This window comes from Bubalus bubalis, chromosome 2, assembly GCF_019923935.1.
Source record: "Bubalus bubalis isolate 160015118507 breed Murrah chromosome 2, NDDB_SH_1, whole genome shotgun sequence".
NCBI classification, from domain to species: domain Eukaryota; kingdom Metazoa; phylum Chordata; class Mammalia; order Artiodactyla; family Bovidae; genus Bubalus; species Bubalus bubalis.
Window position 1 is genome coordinate 153,659,891 of NC_059158.1, and position 23,850 is coordinate 153,683,740.

A 23,850-nucleotide genomic window follows, 5' to 3' on the forward strand; every position below is an offset into this window, starting at 1 on the left:
CAGAAATTATAAAAAAAACTATATGTACAAAATTGATAACATATACCAAAAGGCTAAAATTAAAAATCTAGAGTAGAGTTTGGAATTTCAAAAATATGATATTAAAGAAAAGAAGAAGGAAAAGAAAGAGAGAAAAAATGAACAAAAACAAACAAGGTCACGAAAATTATAAAGAAACTACAGGTACAAAATTGATATCAAATACCAAAAAGCATACATTAAAAATCTTGAGTAGAGTTTGGAATTGCAGATATACGATGTTATACAAAAGAAGAAGAGAAAGAAACAGAGGAAAAAAAAGTCACAGAAATTATGAAAAAAACTATAGGTACAAAATTGATAACATATACCAAAAGGCTAAAATTAAAAATCTAGAGTAGAGTTTGGAATTTCAAAAATACAATGTTAAAGAAAAGAAGAAAAAGAAAAAAACAAAACAAAGCAAAACAAAACACGGTCAAAAAATTATAAAATATATATATGAAGTTTGCTGAAGAAGAAAAAAAAAATAGGGTCTTTTTTATTTTTTTTTGCAAAGTAGTAGTTATAAAAGTGAAAATTAAAGGACAATAGAGGACTTAAAATTTTTTTTTTAAATTAAAAAAAAAAAAAGAAAGAAAGATTGATCGTAAAAATAGTAAAAATATATCTAGGTCTTTCTCTGGTTTTGTTGTGAGTATTGTGGGTTCAGTTCATTTTTGGCTAGTTCCTTGGTCCGACTTGTATTTTTCAAGATCTATAGGCCCCTTCCTATGTAATCCGTAGTAACCACAGGGTTTTAATCTATGGCCTGTAGCTTCCAAGGCGTTTCCCTCTGTTATAGCTTCTTCTGTTTGCTGGTCTCTTCAGTGTCTGGTTCCTGCCCTGACACAAAGGGGACGGTGGAGGACACTATTTTTAAAATTTTATTTAGGCTCACTTGTTCAGCCGCGCTGTGGGGAGGGAGGGAGGGATGCTGCAAACAGATAACACTGGCATGCGCTCGCAGTGCCTCAGCCACACTGGGTCTGCCCCCGCTCACGGTGCGTGTAGCCTCCCTGCCCACACTGCTCGGGCTCTAGGTTGTTCTGCTGGGAACAATCAGAGGCCGGCCCTGGGCTGAGCTCCCAGGTCCAAGCCGCTCAGGTTCAGGCACTCGGGTAGTCCTCAGAGGCGCAGACTCGGTTGGGCCTGCGTTTTGTGCTCTTCCCAGATCCGAGCAGCTCAGGTGATGTGTTTGGCGGGCACCAATGCTGCGACTTATCGCCTCCCCGCCACTCGGTTATCTGGGTGTAAAACCGGCGCACCTTCTCAGGCAGATGTTGACCGTCCAGACCCCCAAGAAGTTTTAGTTAGCAAAGAAGCCTGCTTACAGTTTTATAGATAGTGTCTCTCTGGGGCTGCGATTGCTCCCTTCCGGCTCTGGCTGCCTGTCACCGGAGGGGGAAGGTCTGCAACCGGCTATCTCTGTTCAGTCCTTTGTTCTGTGCGCGGGCCTGGCGGTGTCTTAGGTTAGGGCTGGCTTTTCGCATGGTAGATATCCCACAGTCTGGTTTGCTAGCCCAAATTATTTCGCTCAGATAGCGCTCAGGACATTCGGGCCGATTCTTACTCTAAGGGACACAGCCCGCGCCCCGCTTCCCTGCCCAGCCCCCGCTTGCTAATGCCGTGTGCAGGAGTCTGCGCTGCTTCAACGCTGGGGGAGTTACCGTAGGGCTCACAATCTGCGATTTTTAATTATTTATTTATTTTTCTCCCTTTTATGTTGCCCTCTGTGCTTCCAAAGCTCGGCACAGATTCGGCAGTGAGAAGGTTTCCTGGTGTTTGGAAACTTCTCTCTTTTTAAGACTCCCAACTCCGTCCGTCCCTCTTTTGTCTCTTCTTTTGTCTTTTATATTTTTTCCTACCTCCTTTCGAAGAGCTGGGTTGCTTTTCTGGGTGCCTGATGTCCTCTGCCGGCATTCAGAAGTTGTTTTGTGGAATTTACTCGACGTTTAAATGCTCTTTTGATGAATTTGTGGGGGAGAAAGTGTTCTCCCCGTCCTACTCCTCCGCCATCTTGGCTCCTCCCCCAGCATCAGTTCTTCCAATGAGTATTCTGGGTTGATTTCCTTAAGGATTGACTGGTTAGAGAATGTAATGTTATAAAGCGTAGGCGTTTAAGAAACTACTAGTCCATTTTCCAGCATTCAAGTTGAGTCATTTTACATTCTCAAAAGAAATATATGAGAGCTCTAATTGCTTCACATTATCACCAACATTGAGTTTTGTCAGACTTTTAAATTTCAGCCATTTTAGTGGTTGTATAATGGCAACTTATTATAGTTTTGATATTCATTTTCCTGATGACTAATGATACTGATAACATTTTTTTGTGCTTATTGGCCATTCATCCATCCTGCTTTCTAAGTCTTTTGCCTGCATTTTTTTTTTTGCATTAATTGCCCTATTTGTGAGTTGTAAGAGTTCTTTGTATATTGGATACAAATCCTTTGTCAGAATATTTTGAATATGATACTTTCTGTGTAAGTCTTTTGCCTGTTTTTTTTTTTTTTTCATCAATTGTTCTATTTGTGAGTTTTAAGAGTTCTTTATATGTTTTGGATACAAATCCTTTGTCAGAATATTTTGAATATTTTTTCTAGTTTTGGCTCAATTCTTCAATTTCTTAATGGTGTCTTTGGATGAGCAGAAGTTTTAAATTTTGATAAAGTCTTAATTTATCTTTTTTAGAATACTGCTTTTGATATTTTGGCTAAGATATCATTGCCTACTTCCAGGTTAAAGAAATATTCTCTTTTCTTCTAAAACCTTTAAAGATTTAGAACTTGTATTTCAGCCTACTTTAATTTTTGTACATTCTGTGAGGTAGAAACTACAGATAAATTTTCTTTTCCATAGATATTCATTATTCCATAACCATTCTTAGAAAGTTTTCATTCTTCATTGAATTTCTTTGGCATTTTTGTTGAAAATCAGTTTCACTCTGTAATTGTGGGTCAGTTTCTATTTTCTGTTCCATTCACCTATTTGTTTATCCTTATGCTAATGTTAATACTACACTCTTGATTCCTGCAAGTTTAAGTTCTTAAAGTCAGATAGATTAGTCTTCCAACTTTGTTTTTCTTTTTTAAAGATTGTTTAGCTATTCTAGATCCTGTATTTTCATATAAACTTTAGATTCACTTTGTCAGTTTTTATTGAAAGACTGGGGTGGCATTAGAATTAAGATTGAGTTCAATCTGTTAAAATTTGGGAAGAATGTGTATGTGTGTGTATACACATATATTTTCATATCCATACATTTTAGGGGGATGGATTGATGTATTCATATGTTTTAGTGTTCTATTCAGAGAAGGCAATGGCACCCCATTCCAGTACTCTTGCCTGGAAAATCCCATGGGCGGAGGAGCCTGGTAGGCTGCAGTCCATGGGGTCGCTAAGAGTCGGACACGACTGAGAGACTTCACTTTCACTTTTCACTTCCATGCATTGGAGAAGGAAAGGGCAACCCACTCCAGTGTTCTTGTCTGGAGAATCCCAGGGATGGGGGAGGCTGGTGGGCTGCCGTCTAAGGGGTCGCACAGAGTCGAACACGACTGAAGCAACTTAGCAGCAGCAGCAGCAGCAGTGTTCTATTTGTATATCTCATTCCAGTTATTAGATTATCTTAAATACTGTATATTTGTGAAGAAGCTTGATATTTGTGCCTTTTACATCTAATTATCTAATGTATTCACTTTTTGTTACATTATGAGCTCCATATAATAGGGAATTATCTTGTGCTCAGTATATACTCAGGCCTTGTAGCTGTGCCTGACAAATATGAGGGGCTTATGTGAATGTATGTTTTTAATATTTTGGCTCTTTAGTTAAGTTTCCAATAATTTTTTGAGTAGTTGATTGATGATTTTTGCCTCTTTCATAGTATTCCTTAGGAGTAGGCATCCTTTCCCTTTTATGATGGTAATTTAAATAACTTCCTCCAGAGCTAAGTCTTGCTCATTTAGAATACTGTCTTCCTTTGCAGGGCTTTTATGTTAAGAAAATACAATTCAGGTCAGAAAAGTTTTATTGGGAGTCCTAAAGTTGGTGATGGACAGGCAGGCCTGGCGTGCTGCGATTCATGGGGTCGCAAAGAGTCGGACACGAATGAGCGACTGAACTGAATTGAAAGATTAGGCAGGAATAATACTGACTGGAACTACTAAATAGAAGATAAAAATCTACCATTTTAAAATTAATGAAATGCTTGATTTTATCTTCTGTCAGAAAATATAGACATAAGGAGAATTAATGGCTATTAAGAAAATATTAGGTGCTTTACTAATGGACCCTAATTTCACTTACAAAATTCACTTCTATGAAAGGTCAGACAGTACCCAGCTTTTCTGAAGACCTATTTAATTTAATGACTTTCAGAAACACACACTGTGGATAAAGATAATAATGGGACCCATAAAATTTCATGTTTAATGTTTAGGTAATTGCTTGTTAAATTAAGAAGGTATTTTTTCCAGACATGGGTGTATCCCTGTCTTTTTTTAGTTAAGAATATAATGAAAGTTTGAATCTAATACAGTTGTGTGGCATTTTTACCACCTGACAATTATTCCAATATTAATTGTAGTGGGTTAAACTAATTTATTTCTAACCAATTGAAGAGAATAAAATAGTTGTTAATTGTACTGTTATCAAAAATCACTTTGATTCAAGTTTACATGTGAGAAAAATGCACAACAAAGAAGGCCTACTTTGATTGGTGCATGGAAACCAGAAAATGTTTATATGGTACCTTTGGCCAAATTGTGGAAACAATAACTCTACAAATCCATTATTAAATGGTCACTCCAAAATACTTAGTCAAAGCTATTCCGTTAATAAAAATTATTTTACTGGGAGCATTCAGCTAAAAATAACTTTTTAGATACACTATTAAATTATATTTATATGTTAAACATGGAGTTTTGGGGACAGTGCTTTTATAGTGTGAAACATATGAGTATCTTGCTATTTTATATTTTATTTACATATTTTGATTTGCTGCTTTCCTGAAATGGCTAAGTTAAATAGTTATTCTGTGATCTCATTAAGAAAAATCATTTAAGTAGTGTGTTCTTTATGAACAAATCTAAATAGAATATCAAGTTCATTGTACTTGAAATAGAATTTCTATATTTTGTATGTCTTAATAAAATTTATCTTTTAAACACAAAGATGCTTTTAATTGCATATATGATTATTTCAAACTTTATTTTTTGTAAAACTTCTATTTTTCTTTTATTAAGCAGTTGGGCAGCAGAAAGTTCATAATAGGAGAAGCATCACCACGAAATGAATTTAAATTGTTTTACTGAGTAGACTTCATTTTTGCAAACAGAAAGCAAGTCTCTGAAAACCAATTTAATGGTCAGAAAGGCTTTAAGGTCCAATACTTCAAACAGTTCCTATGCTTTCTTTCCTGGGATGAGTACAATAGGACTTAAAATATATATTTAAAAAGTGAGTTAATGCAATGCTACACATCTGTGGTTCTGCCCAAGAAACTTTCAGCATTATTTTTTTTAACCTATTATGGTTAACATTTCAGATAAGATAAAAGATATATAAGCTCATTAAATAATAAATTAAGTTGTTGAAAATAAGACAGCTTTTAGTAGTTCAGTTCAGTTCAGTTCAGTTGCTCAGTCGTGTCTGACTCTTTGCGACCCCATGAATTGCAGCACACTAGGCCTCCCTGTCTATCACCAACTCCTGGAGATCACCCAAACTCTTGTCCATCGAGTTGGTGATGCCATCCAGCCATCTCATCCTCTGTCATCCCTTTCTCCTCCTGCCCCCAATCCCTCCCAGCATCAGAGTCTTTTCCAATGAGTCAACTCTTTGCATGAGGTGGCTAAAGTATTGGAGTTTCAGCTTCAGCATCAGTCCTTCCAAAGAACACCCAGAACTGATCTCCTTTAGAATGGACTGGTTGGATCTCCTTGCAGTCCAAGGGACTCTCAAGAGTCTTCTCCAACACCACAGTTCAAAAGCATCAATTCTTCGGCGCTCAGCTTTCTTCACAGTCCAACTCTCACATCCATACATGACCACTGGAAAAACCATAGCCTTGACTAGACGGACCTTTATTAGCAAAGTAATGTCTCTGCTTTTCAATATGCTATCTAGGTTGGTCATAACTTTCCTTCCAAAGAGTAAGCGTCTTTTAATTTCATGGCTGCAATCACCATCTGCAGTGATTTTGGAGCCCCCCAAAATAAAATCTTGACACTGTTTCTACTGTTTCCCCATCTATTTCCCATGAAGTGATGAGACCAGATGCCATGATCTTTGTTTTCTGAATGTTGAGCTTTAAGCCAACTTTTTCATTCTCTTCTTTCACTTTCATCAAGAGGCTCTTTAGTTCCTCTTCACTTTCTGCCATAAGGGTGGTGTCATCTGCATATCTGAGGGTATTGATATTTCTTCCGGCAATCTTGATTCCAGCTTGTGCTTCTTCCAGCTCAGCGTTTCTCATGATGTACTCTGCATATAAGTTAGATAAGCAGGGTGACAATATACAGCCTTGACATACTCCTTTTCCTATTTGGAACCAGTCTGTTGTTCCATGTCCAGTTCTAACTGTTAGTAGACTCAAACTAAATGTTTATAAAGTTTAAATTCTTTTATAAAGATATACAGTGTTACTAATAATCATATATCTTGATATTTTTTATTCATTAGAGCATATTTAACAACTGGCATACCCCCTATTTTAGGTATATAAATGTAGCTATTTGAGGAATTGAATATATCTGTTCTACTATACTAAATAATAAATAATATCATGATAATAGTGATAACAATTACAGAAATAATTATTGAATATTTTTTATGTGTTGTATAGCATATAAGACACTTTAAGCACTTTTCTTTAAAATGAATGGGAATTCAGGTGATGTTCCTGTGCTTTCAAAACAAAATATCAACTCAGCCATTTATCTTTTCCAGTCACTCTACTTAAACTGTCTCTTCCTTTTCACTCTCCACTCTAATCAGTATTAGGCACATTTTAGTGGCAGAGGAATTCTCCCTTTTTTCCCTCCATCTTCACTTATATATATAACACAGAGTTAAAACCTGGAAAGAATAAATTATTTTTCCAATAGTTGGACTATTCCACAGATGACTTTTCAAGTCTGAATATTTTAATCAACATTTGCCTGTATGCCTTTAAGATTGTTCTCATGGAAATGAAGTTGAGGGTCAGATGGTTAGACTATGAAGTACTGTGACACATTGTTTATTTACATGTGATCAAAACTACAACATTGACAGTAGAATGAGGAATAATACAGGTAATCCCTAATCAGTGGGAGATGGTGGGGACAAAGAAGGAAACATGGAAGAATGGAAAAGACACTTTTACCATATTCTGTGTGTGACTTGATCTTGCAGTAAGAAGTCTTTTTAATCATAATAATATGTGCCATCAGACTGAAAACCTAAACTCATACCACTTTGGCAACTTCCCAGTCACCATTCCTCAATGATTATTCTCACATAGGTCCTAAAGAAGAAATCTATCGCACCCATTTATTTCATATGAATCTGAATTTTGAAATATGAGAGGTAGATTTATTCATTCTGAACCTTTTGTGAGCTGTCAGTACTCTAATTCAGTCCATCCATTTTTTAGAATGTGAGAATCTCAATGCAGTAGCACTTTGTCAGTTAACTAAGACTTTTAGATAACTATTTTTCTATTATAAATTATACTTTACACTGTTATATTGAAATTGACTTATATTGTAGTGGTGGATAAAAAATTCCCATTAATTTTCTTCACATATGACTTGGGATTAAAAAGAATACTCTTGCTTGCTTTATGCCAGGGATCTGCAGAAGATACATCTAGTTAAAGAAGGCTTCTATGTCACAGCACTGATATTGGAGATTTTTTTCATTAAGTTACCAGTTATTTGTAATATGTAATATGATCTGTAGGTTGTGTAGGCTTTTCACATGCCTTACCAAAATGAATTCTTGATTTTTCTAGAATTTATATATATATATATATTTTACAAATATCTGAACTAAGTAACCCACTTAACCATGTATTCAAGCAAGTTCAGAATTAAATTTGGCTAAGTCTTTTAGTTCATTTGTAATTATTTTGAATTATTCTATTTTGTGTATATTTCAATCTTATAAACATAGTGTCTTTGAAAATAGATGGATTGTAAGTTATTGTGGAAAAATACCTTTAATTTTCTTTATTTAAATGAAATGTGAATGATATTTTGAAACTACAGGTTTTAGCTTGTTCATCCCCCCATCCCCATATGTTATGTTGGTAGGCATATTTCAATGAAAATTATAGTGGAATTTTTGATTTTAAATTATCTTTTGAATTATGCAGTACTGGATTTATTTCAGTTCAAGTGCTCAGTCATGTCTGACTCTTTGCAACCCCATGAACCGCAGCACACCAGGCCTCCCTGTCCGTCACTAACTCCCGGAGTTCACCCAAACTCATGTTCGTTGAGTCGGTGATGCCATCCAACCATCTCATCCTTTGTTGTCTCCTTCTCCTCTTGCCCTCAATCTTTCCCAGCATCAGGGTCTTTTCAAATGAGTCAGCTCTTCGCATCAGGTGGCCAAAGTATTGGAGTTTCAGCTTCAACATCAGTCCTTCCAATGAACACCCAGGACTGATCTCCTTTAGGATGGACTTGTTGGATCTCCTTGCAGTCCAAGGGACTCTCAAGAGTCTTCTCCAACGCCACAGTTCAAAAGCATCAGTTCTTTGGTGCTCAGCTTTCTTCACAGTCCAACTGTCACAGCCATACATGACCACTGGAAAAACCATAGCCTTGACTAGATGGACCCTTGTTGGCAAAGTACTGTCTCTGCTTTTTAATATGCTGTCTAGGTTGGTCATGACTTTGCTTCCAAGGAGTAAGCGTCTTTTAATTTCATGGCTGCAGTCACCATCTGCAGTGATTTTGGAGCCCCAAAAAATAAAGTCTGACATTGTTTCCACTGTTTCCCCATCTATTTCCCATGAAGTGATGGGACCGGATGCCATGATCTTCATATGATAGTCATTAGTCACATCCTCTACTAAGCACTTTCAAAGTGGCTAGTACAACTGATGAATTAGATTTCTGATGTTTATTTAATTGTAATTAATTTAAGCTTAAATTTAAATAGCCACATTTGAACCACATGACTTTGGGATGGTCATGATTACTGCTGTATTTTGTAGTGGTTATGGTCATTGTGGCTATTATGATATCTTAATCATAGCCTATCCTGTGGAGCTTCAGAATCAATATACTTTCAACTTAGCAGTATGTTAGAAATTAGCATTTTTCTGATTTTTCTTAATTGAATCCCTGTAGGAATAAATACCACTTTTATAAGAGAGAGATTGCATTAACTTGGGGGGGTGGGGAGACCTTGAGAGTGTGAGAGTCATTAAGTCATTGACTTAATCTATTCTTTTGGTCTCATATACTGGCCTTATTTTTGTGTGTTTTTGGTTCATAAAATTGTTCCAAGTCCATAAAAATTCAGGAAAAAAAACCCGAAATGGTCTGTTTTCCTCTTAACAAAACATTGATTGAGAAGTAGTACAATGTAATGAAAAGAGCTTGGATTTTGAAATCAAATAAACATTGGAAGCCTGGATCTGCCACTTACATTTGTGTGCTCATTGTAATTCTGTTTCTTATCTGTGAAAACTGTGATAATAAAAGTGCCTAATACAATGTCTGGAACAAAACAGATAGCATAATATTCAATAAACACATTGTAGAATATATATACAAAGGAATAAAATACTTAATTTTCTTAATATGAGGTTATTCATACTTGTTTCCAAGACCATCCTTAATTTTGATGTGAATAACACTCTATTTAATCATCCATTGTTTGTAGCCCTTGTCTTGTTGAAAATTGTTTTTGAATAAAATAAACTGAAATTTTCTTTTCTGTCAATGACTGGCAGTGACTTCTGGGTGCATACTTGAATAGCGCAAAACGAAATAGAGAACTAACCAACTCAAGAGAAAGGTGACTGTTCCACCACCAGCCAGGTTGCTGGGAAGCTGCATGACAAATAATACTTCTTATACTTCTTGGCTTTGTTGTATTGATATGGTTTTCACTTTTCATTCAAATGCAAAAAATAGGAGAAAAGAGGTTCATAATGTTAAGTGGAAATCACTAATTTAGCTCAATTACCCTTTATGATGCCCTTTATTTTCCATAGATTGAAGTTACATTATGCATCATATGAACCAGCTATAAGAGTATTACATGAGAAGCACCATGCTTTACTGAAGCAGAAAATGCTGACCTCTTTGGAAAGGGATAGAGCAATAGTACAGGTAAAGAGACCATCCGAGCTACCTGGAAATGATATTTAACCATTTATTTTTTTATAACATTATCAGAAATATTGGTTTTTGTTTCTGAGTTAAATTTTAAATGATTTTCACCAATTGTCATGTAAAAAAGATTAATTTGGAAACATCCAGGAAAATATTTTATCCACTTAAAAAATACAAAGATTATTATTGAATTAAAATTACTTAATTAAAATATAACTTTTTAGGAGATTATTAAAATATTGTTAGAGGGAAAACCTGAGCCATTAAAACATAACAACACTTAGACTGGGTTTTAAATGCTGTCTATGATGGCTATAAACCTGGACCTTACCTAAACACTTTAAACTCAGATTTTTCATACATAACATATAGCCATAATGACCTATCTTTTAATATTGTTGTGAAACAGATGGATTGAGCCTCCATGCAGTTTCCTCCTAAATGAATATTTGAAACAACTAGTTACTGACTCAATTTTCAGTCATTTTTGCTATTGACATCCCTTTTCTTCCTGTTGTATGACTAAAGTGACTTAGCAGCAGCAGCAGCAGCCTTTGGGTGGTAGAGTGAGGGACAGCTAGTATAGAGTTCAAGAATAATAAAACAGAATGTTTCTTGGTCATGGTGAAAATATGTAACAGTTGACTAGAAAGTATAAAACTGCTACTATGCTTAGCATTTTTTTATTTTTTCTGGAGATACTGATTTTTGGCCAGACTTTCAGAAGCTACAGAAGTTTGCACAATGGTTACAAAAGCATGAATGATTTTATTAAGGCATACATTAATCAAATGTATATTGTCTTTTCTTGAGTGTAATTCTTAGTTACTGAAATGAGAACATGACTTGTCTCCTTCTTTGTGCTTGAAATTTAATTGTGTGTTCTTGAATATATGAATTATAATTTGCAATTTTATGGCACTATATTGTCAAATCTTCAGAACTTTACCACTTTGCTCTTTTTCATCTAACCTGTTCCTACAGCCTCCTAACAGGAGGCACATTTCCATTGCCAGGAACACTATGAGCTAGATTCAGGTTGCTCTTGCTGCTTTTCCTGCCCCAAACCAACTTAGACTTTTGCTACCATCTTCCTCTCCTTCCCCCCCGTTCTCATGCTCATCTTCCTGTTACTCTTCTCCCAGGAGGAACTCATCAGTGACGTGGCCATGTATTCCCAAGTGACCATGTGTGTTTAGTAGGACAGACCACTCATACTAAGTTTCACTACTCATGGGTATCAGGGCCTTCTAGCACTCATGATGGCAAGTGCCTCCACTCCCCTCCAGATTGTTGATTTCTCCATCTGCCACCGGTATCTATCACTGGATCTTCTAGTTAGTATCTTTGTGATCAGGGATAAGTTAACTTCTTAATGGCCATCAGTTCCCCTGTCTCTAATATGAAGTTAGATCAGGCCATATTGAGACATATTTAGGCTGCGTACAGTCTTTGGTTCTCAAAATGTTCACCACTGGTTTAGTTAAGCTCAAGATGAGGAGTGGCAGGAGTCAGTCCTAGCTGTGCTGCAAAGTAGCCATGTGAACATTCAGGTAATTATATATATATGTCTCTTTTCTTACACATTAAGCAAAGGTAAAATTAACTTGCCTTATGATTGATAGGTATCTAAAGTAAAAACATGTTTAAAAATGAAAATCATTCTATGAGGAAGGGTTGAATTTTACACATTCACATGTGTAAAGGACTGTATCTACAACTTATTTTGTCTTTCAACTGCTATTCCCACTGAAGATGAAATAAAACGTAACCTGCTATTAAAGACTATACAGTCTCTTTGAATTTAACATAGGGTATTTGGATGTTATATTAACTGATTATTTAGGTAAAGCATAACAATTAGTGTTAATTTTCAGTCTTCAAATAGCCTCCTCTTCTCACTCTTCTCAGATGACACCTAGTGCAAGGGACATTTGTGTATCCACTGGCCCAGAGTCTACATGGTGTCCTCCTGGTCTTCACTTTCTAGTGGTTTGGTTATATTCTGGTGCTTAGGCACATGGTTCTGGGTGGTTCTTTTGAGTGTGAACCTAATATAACTTGCTTATTCTATGGCTTCTGCCACAGCATCCGTAAGATCCTTAACATCTCTGACCTCATTGACTTGTGTCTCATTCACTGTCATTTCCTTGAAAGTGAAGTGAAAAAGTTACTCAGTCTTTGTGACCCCATGGACCATACAGTCCATGAAATTCTCCAGGAGATCTTCCCAACCCTTTTCATTTCCTTAAAAATCTTATCTTAATGGCCACTTAGCTTAGTGTGTTTTCTCAAATACTTTGTATGAAAAAGGGTTAGATTGTAGAATTTTTAATGCTATTTAGTTCATATATAAAAGAGTGAAAGTATACTGTGAGGTGACAAAAATCTAATAAGTATGTGTTTCCAAATTCTTTTGATAGATAATAAACAATGTTGTTACTTTTAAATTTATTTAAATCTTATGGAAACATCTGTAATTTAATTATTTTCAACTTTACAAAATTCCTCCAAATGTCCAAAATTTGGAATTAGAGCCCCATTTTTGAAAAAAGATAAAATATAATTTATTTTTTGTATATATGTATATGTATAATAAATTACATGTTATCTTTTTTGGATCATGGAGTTCAATTCAGGAAATATTCTAAAAATACATATATATATATATATATATATATACACATACATATACACACATGTATTTCTAGGTCTATTTGCTGAGAGGCTCTAGAAATAATGACACTGCAGTTTCTAATACTATTCTCCTGTAAGAGGAAGTGGTGCTTCTTGAAGTGGCTGATAGTAGTCTGGGTGAAGCAAATACAAGATGAGCCTGGGTGAGCATTTGAGGCATCTTGTTGTGCTAGAAAGTAGGAGATGTTCATAAAGTAAAAAAGAAAACAAAGAAAGAAGGAAGGATTAACTACTACTCAGTGACAGTAGAAAAGTATGTGTATCTGTATATAATTAAACATGATATTTTTTGTTGGTTATAATCATATGAGGGATGAGACAGCTCTTTAAGGTTGAATTTTTAATTTAAATCTATTGTTCAGGAAATATAGGTAAATATGTATGCCACCAAACTCACAAATGTTCTTAACTATAAAATAAGTTTAATAAAACAAGGAGTGTTTGTGGGTGGAAAATGAGCTAAGAGTTTTTAGGATAGCAACAGTCTCTTCATATTTACTTCCCAAGTAATATTTACCTCATCATTTCATGGATATGAAGATGAATTAGGCTATTGTGAAGCAGTTTCAACAGAGGAGAAAACTCAAAGTAGAGACCTGAATAATTATTATTAAAAGTGTGTGGCAAGTATTCTTGGTTCAGGAAACTATGTTGTGAAATAAATGTTTCAAATGTTTACCCATAATAGATACTTAATTCTTGCTGTGAACTTGAATTTAGACTTAAAATTATGTTTTCTTTTATTGCAATTAATATTTAAATTTTTAAAATACATAGGAATTAATGCAAGAGAGATAATATTTCCTATATTTTAAAATCAGTATTTAAGCATTTTAACCCATTTTGGAGTCATTTAGCATATAACCTCTTACCTTTGGATTTTACTTTTTAGATTTCTGGACTTCAAGAAACACTGAAGCATATGGAAATAGGGCGTAGTTACCATGCTCCTGAATTTAGAGGTAAAATTCAAATATGAAAAAACTAACTTATTATTGCTTGGTGATTTCTCAGTCTTGTCAGAACTCAAGTTATTCATTTGAGTAATTATTTACCATGAGTGAATACATGGTATGGTAATTTTCATAAACTAAAATGCTAATGAAAAGATCAAGAAGAAATATAGAATAGGAAATTGTATAAATTACTTTTAGAGAAAAATAGGGGTAAACTATTTTTTTTACTGCTTCTGCTTCTGGCCCTGATGGAGTATCTTGTACCAGACTAGCCTTCTCCTCATAAATAACTGTAAAATTATATTTGAGGCAATTATTTTTAGGCATTGGAAAGCATCACAAGTCACAGAATGCAAATGATAGAGGGAAAATTTATAAGTTGAACTTCATTATCACCATGGCTGGGAAAATTTCCAAACCAGACTCTGTGTAGCTGGAGGTAGAGAAGAGCATGGCAGTCCTGTATGAACTGAAAAGGCAAAGACTGTAGTTCATAAGTTGTTGAAGCATCTAGAATCTGTAGGAAAGGGTACCAGATAAGAGGGTGCTGAAATGAATAGTGGCCTGGTTTATGAGGGAGTTTACTATGAGTAGTTAGGTAATGGCTGGGCTAGGTATGCAGGACTACCTGATACCAGAGAGAGAAGACTCTACAGGATTAAGAGGAGACCAGTGGTCTATATTTCTGTTTTGTGCCAGTACCATACTGTTTTGATTACTGTAGCTTGTAGTATAGTCTGAAATCATGGAGCTTGATTCCTTCAGCTCTTTTTTCCCCCAAAATTGCTTTGGCTATTCTAGAGATTGTCATGCTGAGTTAAGTCAGTCAGACAGAGAAAGACAAGTATTATATTATAAATCTTATGTGTGGAATCTAAAAAGTTGGTACAAATGAACTTATCTATAAAATAAAAATAAGAGTTATAGATATAGAAAGCAAACTTATGGTTACCAGTGGGTAAGAAGGGGGAGAATAAATTGGGAGATTGGGACTGACATATATGCACTACTATATGTAAACTTGATAACTAATAAAGACCTTTTGTATAGCACAGGGAACTCTACTCAACATTCTGCAATGACCTGTATGGGAAAATAAATGAGTGGATATATGGGTGTGTGTGTGTGTGTGTGTGTGTGTGTGTGTGTGTGTGTGTGTATATATATAACTGATTCACTTTGCTGTACACCTGAAACTACTACAACATTGTAACCAACTGTGAAAAGTTAAAAAGTGAAAGTGTTAGTTGCTCAGTCATGTCCTACTCTTAGTGACCCTATGGATTGTAGCCAGCCAAGCTCCTCTGGAGAAGGCAGTGGCATCCCACTCCAGTACTTTTGCCTAGAAAATCCCATGGATGGAGGAGCCTGGTAGGCTGCAGTCCATAGGGTTGCTACAGTCGGACATGACTGAGCGACTTCACTTTCACTTTTCACTTTCATGCATTGGAGATGGAAATGGCAACCCACTCCAGTGTTCTTGCCTGGAGAATCCTGGGGATGGGAAGTCTGGTGGGCTGCCATCTATGAGATCGCACAGAGTCGGACACGACTGAAGCAATGCAGCAAGCTCCTTTGTCCATGGAATTCTCCAGGCAAGGAAACTGGAGTGGATAGCCATTCCTTTCTCCAGGGTATTTTCCCAACCCAGGGATCAAACCTAGGTCTCTCACATTGCAGGCAGATTTTTTACCATCTAAGCCAAAACTATACTCCAGTACAAAATAAAATACAGTAGAAAACGAGAGAGAGAGGGAGAGAGGGGACCAGGGATTCTAGATAGCAAGCAGTGCTGGGATACATTGGCTTTCTGGCCATGTCTGGATGCAGACATGTTTGCATCCAACAAAGATGCTGAATATTGTTTTCAACACCTTGGTAACACAGTATTAACATTAAGCATCCTGTGGTGGCTCCCTGGTAAGAATGTGCCTTCCAGGGTAGGAGCTGCTGGAGATGTGGGTTCAATCCCTGGGTTGGGAAGATCCCCTGGAGAAGGAATTAGCAACCCACTCCAGTATTCTTGCCTAGGAAATCCTATAATTTCTGCTTAATGCAAAGGTTAAGATTTCTTCTTAATTTTTTTAAAAGAATGACTGATAAAAACTGAAATTATAGTGTTGTAAAATAATGTTTATAAGGTATATAAAGGATAAGAAAATAATTTTGGGGGAAGTGAAAATGTTCTATATCTTGATTTTGGTGGTTATATGCCTACTTATCTTCAAAACTTACCCAACTCTACACTTAAAATGTATGTATTTTATTTTATGTAAATTATATCTCAATATTGTTAATTTACAAAAGAATGATGGAAAAATCTAAAATACAGAAAGACTGAAAAAGGGTACATTTTTAACAAAAATTATGTTACTTCCAGATGACTGTTCATTGTGTTTTCTGATTAATTAAGCTTAAAAGAAATATGTAGCATACTCATAATCAAAACTTTTTCTTAGCCTTGATTCAATCATTCCTATCTTAATTTATATTAAAGAAATATCAATTATGCTCAGTGATGCCTAGAGATTCTATGCACAGTGATGTTTATTGCACTCATATTTATAGTAACAAAACCATACAAGGAGTCTTAATCCTTAACCACAAGTGAATGTTTCAATCTAGTTGATCATACAATACTAGAAAGTCTTTATAAATCATGCATAAGGAAATGTTCATGTTACAATATTAATGTTAAGAATAAAAACGTGATATCAGATCATGTCTGTTAAATATGAGAGAGACTGAAAAATATTTACATAATTTTGTGTGATGTGATTATTTTTTCCTTTTTTCCTTACTGCATTTTTTTCAAAGAATATGTATTTCTGTTTACATCAAAAGTTACTTTTTTCATATGTAGATAATTTTTAGAAGACGTTGACTAGAAAAAAAATACATGCAACCTAAATGTTGAGAGTTAGATTTTATCAGAAGAGAGTATCTCAGGTGCCCCAGAGAACAACCTCCAAGGAGGTGGGGAGGAGCCAGGCTATATACAAGTTTGCAGCAAGGTGACAGGTAATCTGAATATTAAAAGATTACTCTTAATTAAGAAAATCCAAATCTCTCATAAGAGATTTAGCGATCTTCTATGCATGGGAAACAGTACGAAAGGCAAAAAGATACGACACTGAAAGATGAACTCCCCAGGTCATTAGTGCCCAATATGAAGAGTGGAGAAATAGCTCCAGAAGGAATGAAAAGGCTAAGCAAAAGTGGAAACAACCCCCAGTTGTGGATGTGTCTGGTGGTGAAAGTAAGTCCAATGCTATAAAGAACAAATATTGCATAGGAACCTGGAATGTTAGGCCCATGAATCAAGGTAAATTGGAAGTGGTCAAACAGGAGATGGCAAAAATGTACATTGACATTTTATTTATTTATTTATTTTATTTTTTTAATTTAATTTAATTTTTTAAACTTTACATAATTGTATTAGTTTTGCCAAATATCAAAATGGAAGTGGTCAAATAGGAGATGGCAAAAATGTACATTGACATTTTAGAAATCAGTGAACTAAAATGGACCAGAATAGGCAAATTTAATTCAGATGACCATTTTATCTACTACTGTGGGCAAGAATCCCTTAGAAGAAATGGAGTAGCCCTCAGTCAAAAAAGAGTCTGAAATGCAATGCTTGGATGCAATCTCAAAAACAACAGAATGATCTCGGTTCATTTCCAAGGCAAACCATTCAGTATCAAAGTAACCCAAGTCTATGCCCCAACCACTAATGCTGAAAGCTAAAATTGAATGGTTCTATGAAGACCTACATGATCTTCTAGAAATAACACCAAAAAAAAAAAAAAAAAAAAAAAAGATGTCCTTTCCATCATAGGTAACTGGAATGCAAAGTAGGAAGTCAAGAGATACCTGGAATAACAGGCAAGTTTGGCCTTGGAGTACAAAATAAAGCAGGGAAGTGGTGAACAGAGTACTGCCAAGAGAATGCACTGGTCTTACCAAACACCCTATTCCAACAAGACAAGGGACTAGTCCACATGGACGTCACAATATGGCCATACTGAAATCAGATTGATTACATTCTTTGCAACCAATGAGAAAAGCTCTATACAGTCACCAAAAACAAGACTAGGAGCTGACTGTGGCTCATGTCATGAACTCCTTATTGCCAAATTCATATGTTAATTGAAGTAAGTAAGGAAATCAACTAGGCCATTCAGGTATGACCTAAATCAAACCCCTTTTGATTATACAGTGGAAGTGAAAAATAGATTCAAGGGATTAGATCTGATAGAGTGCATGAAGAACTATGGACAGAGGTTTGTAACATTGTATAGGAGGCAGTGATCAAAACCATCCCCAGGGGAAAAAAATGCAAAGATGCAAAGTGGTTGTCTGAGGAGGCCCTACAAATAGTTGAGAAAAGAAGAGAAGGGAAAGGCAAAGGAGAAAAGGAACGATATACACATCTGAATGCAGATTTCCAAAGAACAGCAGGAGAGATAAGAAAGCCTAAGTGGACAATGCAAAGAAATAGAGGAAAACAATAGAATGGGAAAGACTAGAGCTCTCTTCAAGAAAATTAGATATAACAAGGGAACATTTCATGCAAAGATGGGAACAATAAAGGACAAAAACAGTGTTGACCTAACAGAAGCAAAAAATATTAAGAAGAGGTGGCAAGAGTACACAGAAGAACTATAGAAAATAGATCTTAATAACCTGCATAACCATGATGGTGTGATCACTCAGCTAGAGCCAGACATTCTGGAATGTGAAATCAAATGGACCTGAGGAAGCATCACTACAAACAAAGATAGTGGAGGTGATGGAATTCCAGCTGAGCTATTTCAAATCCTAAAATACGATGCTGTGAAAATGCTGCACTCAATATGCCAGCTAATTTGGAAAACTCAGCAGTGGCCACAGGGCTGGAAAAGGTCAGTTTTCATTCCCATCCCAAAGAAAGGCAATGCCAGAGAATGTTCAAACTACCCCACACAATTGCACTCATTTTACTTGCTAATAAGATCATGCTCAGCAGTACGTAAACTGAAAACTTCCAGATGTGAAAACTGGATTTAGAAAAGGCACAGGAACCAGAGATGAAATTTTCGACATCCATTGGATCATTAAAAAAGCAAGAGAATTTCAGGAAAAGAGCTATTTCTGCTTCAGTGACTACGCTAAAGCTTTTGACTGTGTGGATTTCAACAAACTGTGGAAAATTCTTCAAGAGGTGGGGAATACCAGACCACCTGACCTGTCTTCTGAGAAATCTGTATGCAGGTCAAGAAGCAACAGTTAGAACCAGACATGGACCAACAGACTGGTTCCAAATTGGGAAAGGAGTATGTCAAGGCTATATATTGTCACTCTGCTTATTTAACTTATATGCAGAGTACATCATGAGAAATGCTGGGCTGGATGAAGAACAAGCTAGAATCAAGATTGCCAGGAGAAATATCAATAACCTCAGATATGCAGATGACACCACCCTTATGGCAGAAAGCAAAGAAGAACTAAAGAGCATCTTGATTAAAGTGAAAGAGGACAGTGAAAAAGCTGGCTTAAAGCTCAACATTCAAAAAACGAAGATCATGGCATCCGTTCTCATCACTTCATGGTAAATAGATGGGGAAGCATTGGAAAAAGTGACAGACTTTATTTTCTTGGACTCTGAAATCACTGCAGATGGTGACTGCAGCTATGAAATTAAAAGATGCTTGCTCTTTGGAAGGAAACCTGTGACAAACCTAGACAGTGTATCAATAAGCAGAGACATTACTTTGCCAGACAAAGTTCCAGATGGTCAAAGCTTTGGTTTTTAGTAAGCATGTGAGGATGTGAGAATTGGACCATAAAGAAGGCTCGGTGCTGAAGAGTTGATGCTTTTCAATTGTGGTGTTGGAGAAGACCCTTGAGAGTCCCTTGGACTCAAGGAGATCAAACCAGTCAATCCTAAAGGAAATCAATCCTGAATATTCAGTGGAAGGACTGATGCTGAAGCTGAAGCTCCAATACTTTGGCCACCTGCTGTGAAGAGCAGACTCATTAGAAAAGACCCTGATGCTCGGAAAGATTGGAGGCAGGTGTAGAAGGGGATGACAGAGAATGAGATGGTTGGATGGCATCACTGGTTCAATGGACTCGAGATTGAGCAAGCGCCAGGAGACAATGAAGGACTAGAAAGCCTGGTGTGCTGCAGTCCATGGAGTTGTGAAGAGTTTGATATGAATGAGCAACTGAACAACAACAAATTTTTTGGAAAATGCAAGCATCTGGGCTTGCTGAAATCATTTCTTTCATATGCATCTAACTATCTGGGGCCAATTCTGCTTTCTTTATTGTTCACTTCTTATTTGCTTGTTTATTAGTAAGAGATGGTGGATGTGGTGGGTGACCACCTTTCACATCCCCCAGCTCCTTATCGCTATCTGGGAGGATGTAGCTGGTGGCTTCCACATAGCTGGGTTTTTTTCACCTGGGCTCAGATATTTGCATTTGGAAAATGCTTGTTTCCTAGTAGAGCATAGAGCAGAAAATATTTCATTTCAGAAAGAACACAATCAAATATAAGTATGATGATTAAAATACCAAAATCTCAGGAACTCTGAACTCTCAAAATAACTAATGATTGTGAAAAATAATAAACACAAGAAGGCTTAAAGTGTGAGGAATTGTACATTAAATTGATGCTTACATCAGTTAACCTCTAAATGTTACATTCTACCTACTAGTTCGTGATTTTATTTATTTATCCTTGACAACTCTATTAAAATAAACTAATGGTTTATAGATAACTCCTTTATGAAATTATCTCCTGATATTTAATTAAAAATGAATTCATGATTTTCTAGACTGACACTTATAAGTTACTTTGAAGATAAATTTTGTAATTACATTTTTATCTGTATTTTGAATTGACTTTTGATCAAAATAAATTCAAACTCAAATGAAGAAAACATGTTTTATTTAAGTTGAGTAGATCTCAATTACCTGAATAAAAGTAATTCCTTAAATTATGTACTGAATAATACTGTGCTCCTTATAAACATTTTTATAAAGGATTTCTATTTTATAAAGGCTTTCTATTTTTATAAAGGATTTACAGTTCCTTTTCCTAAGCCTCTTGATTGATTTCTGCATTTGGCTATGTGATCTCAGAGTGTTATCACTCAGATTGGCTGATCAACTGGAACCCTACTTAGTCAACTTCTTTGAGAAGAAGTTGGTTTATTGATTAACTGCTGATTCTTCATAAATCTTGCTGTCTTTCACAATTATTTTCATATATTTAACTCTTTTCCTCTTCATTTTCTCATTTTAGTTTAAGTTTTAAAATATTTTATCTATTACTCATCTATTTTTCATTTATTTTGAGCAGAAATTTATATGGCAGTAGAAATTCTTTAGATTAAATATAATTTGGGAAGCAGTGACTTTATTACCATTTACTTTGTTATTTAATCTGAATTTAAGGAATAAGCGAAAACTTGGACTCACTTGGAGTAGTTCTCAAAGAATTTTAAATTTACCATATTTTTTTGACAACATTATATGTTTATTATGGAAGAATTTAAATGATAACAAATTGGAAAAATTATCCATAATTGCTTACACCTAGAGAGAATGTTAGAACTGGACATGGAACAACAGACTGGTTCCAAATAGGAAAAGAGTACGTCAAGGCTGTATATTGTCACCCTGCTTATTTAACTTATATGCAGAGTACATCATGAGAAACGCTGGACTGGAAGAAGCACAAGCTGGAATCAAGATTGCTGGGAGAAATATCAATAACCTCAGATATGCAGAACACCACTCTTATGGCAGAAAGTGAAGAGGAGCTCAAAAGCCTCTTGATGAAAGTGAAAGAGGAGAGTGAAAAAGTTGGCTTAAAGCTCAACATTCAGAAAACGAAGATCATGGCATCCGGTCCCATCACTTCATGGGAAATAGATGGGGAAACAGTGGAAACAATGTCAGACTTTATTTTTTGGGGCTCCAAAATCACTGCAGATGGTGATTGCAGCCATGAAATTAAAAGACGCTTACTCCTTGGAAGCAAAGTCATGACCAAACTAGATGGCATATTCAAAAGCAGAGACAGTACTTTGCCAACAAAGGTCCATCTAGTCAAGGCTATGGTTTTTCCAGTGGTCATGTATGGATGTGAGAGTTGGACTGTGAAGAAGGCTGAGCACCGAAGAATTGATGCTTTTGAACTGTGGTGTTGGAGAAGACTCTTGAGAGTCCCTTGGACTGCAAGGAGATACAGGCAGTCCATTCTGAAGGAGATCAGCCCTGGTTGTTCTTTGGAAGGACTGATGCTAAAGCTGAAACTCCAGTACTTTGGCCACCTCATGGGAAGAGTTGACTCGTTGGAAAAGACTCTGATGCTGGGAGGAATTGGGGGCAGGAAGAGAAGGGGAAGACAGAGGATGAGATGGCTGGATGGCATCACTGACTCGATGGACATGAGTCTGGGTGAACTCCAGGAGTTGGTGATGGATGGGGAGGCCTGGCGTGCTGCGATTCATGGGGTCGCAGAGTCGGACATGACTGAGAGACTGAACTGAACTGAGAGAGAATGTTATTAATACTTTAGTAGTTAAGTTTCTCCGGAGAAGGCAATGGCACCCCACTCCAGCACTCTTACCTGGGAAATCCCATGGATGGAGGAGCCTGGTAGGCTACAGTCCATGGGGTTGCTAAGAGTCAGACATGGCTGAACGACTTCACTTTGACTTTTCACTTTCATGCATTGGAGAAGGAAATGGTAACCCACTCCAGTGTTCTTGCCTGGAGAATCCCAGGGACGGGGGAGCCTGGTGGGCTGCCGTCTATGGGGTCGCACAGAGTCGGACACCCCTAAAGTGACTTAGCAGCAGCAGCAGCAGTTGTTTCTCACCTGAAAAGTGTTTATAATTCTATGTTTGCTCTTGTGTGGTATGTAGAATAGTAGAAATGTTCCTAAGAGAAACTATGATTTAATGATTATGAAACTAGATATTTGAAGTGATAGTTATGTTACAGTTTTCTTTGTTGTAATTGGAAGTATTGTGTATCTAATATTTACAATAAACTACACAGAAAACCTTTCAGTATGACATGTTATGAGATAAAACATTTTGTGCAAATTACATAAACTCAAAAAGTTTTTCATATGCTGTTTTTTAATTCTGTTTGTGTTAGCTGATATTTCTTTGATTTCACATGAGGCTGTAAGAAACATATATTTTATGATATCTTATAATTTATGATAGGAATCTATGAATTCAAGAAAAATATTTAGAAATTGGAAATCATTTATGAAGTGAAAAACTGTGAAACTGACTTCAGAGCATCACAAACAGATGTCATATTTAGTAGAGCAAAGGTTTTAGCTTAAATAATTGCTTTTTGGGTTGGGTATTTTTTGTTGCTCAGAATTGCACTACAGGATGTCAGTTTCTTATGACTATTTGTAGTAAATGGTCTAGTTTAGATAGATACATGTCATCATTTAAAATATAGCTCTTTCCCTTTATCTCTATTACCTTTTTCTTAATTCTAATTAGATGTATACTTTGATCTTATTTGAGCTTTCTAATCTCTTGGATATTTTCTGTTTTTCTCCCTGGGATAAATTATGGATACTTTTTTCATGATATTTTTTCAGTTAAATTATTTTCTTTTCAGCTGTGTTTAATCTATATTGGAGTTAGGGACTGATATAATATAGGTACTTACATATTTGTTAAATTAATATATTCATGCATATCTGACATTTAACCAGGGGCCTTAATATTCTTTTAGTTAACACTGAATTGAATGTGTACATCTGTGAAGAAGCGGTTTAATGGGTGAAATTTAGCATTGGGAGT

At 35.9% G+C, this 23,850-nt stretch overlaps 1 protein-coding gene across 1 annotated transcript in view; it reads left to right on the top strand.

Moving 5' to 3' along the window:
* SPAG16 (sperm associated antigen 16) overlaps nt 1-23,850 on the top strand; it is a 1,086,909-nt gene that overhangs the window by 55,993 nt on the left and 1,007,066 nt on the right. Inside the window, exons 6-7 of the mRNA XM_045162106.1 lie at nt 10,204-10,358; nt 13,951-14,020. Of these exons, the coding sequence (XP_045018041.1) occupies nt 10,204-10,358; nt 13,951-14,020 (225 nt within the window). The remainder of the gene's footprint in view (nt 1-10,203; nt 10,359-13,950; nt 14,021-23,850) is intronic.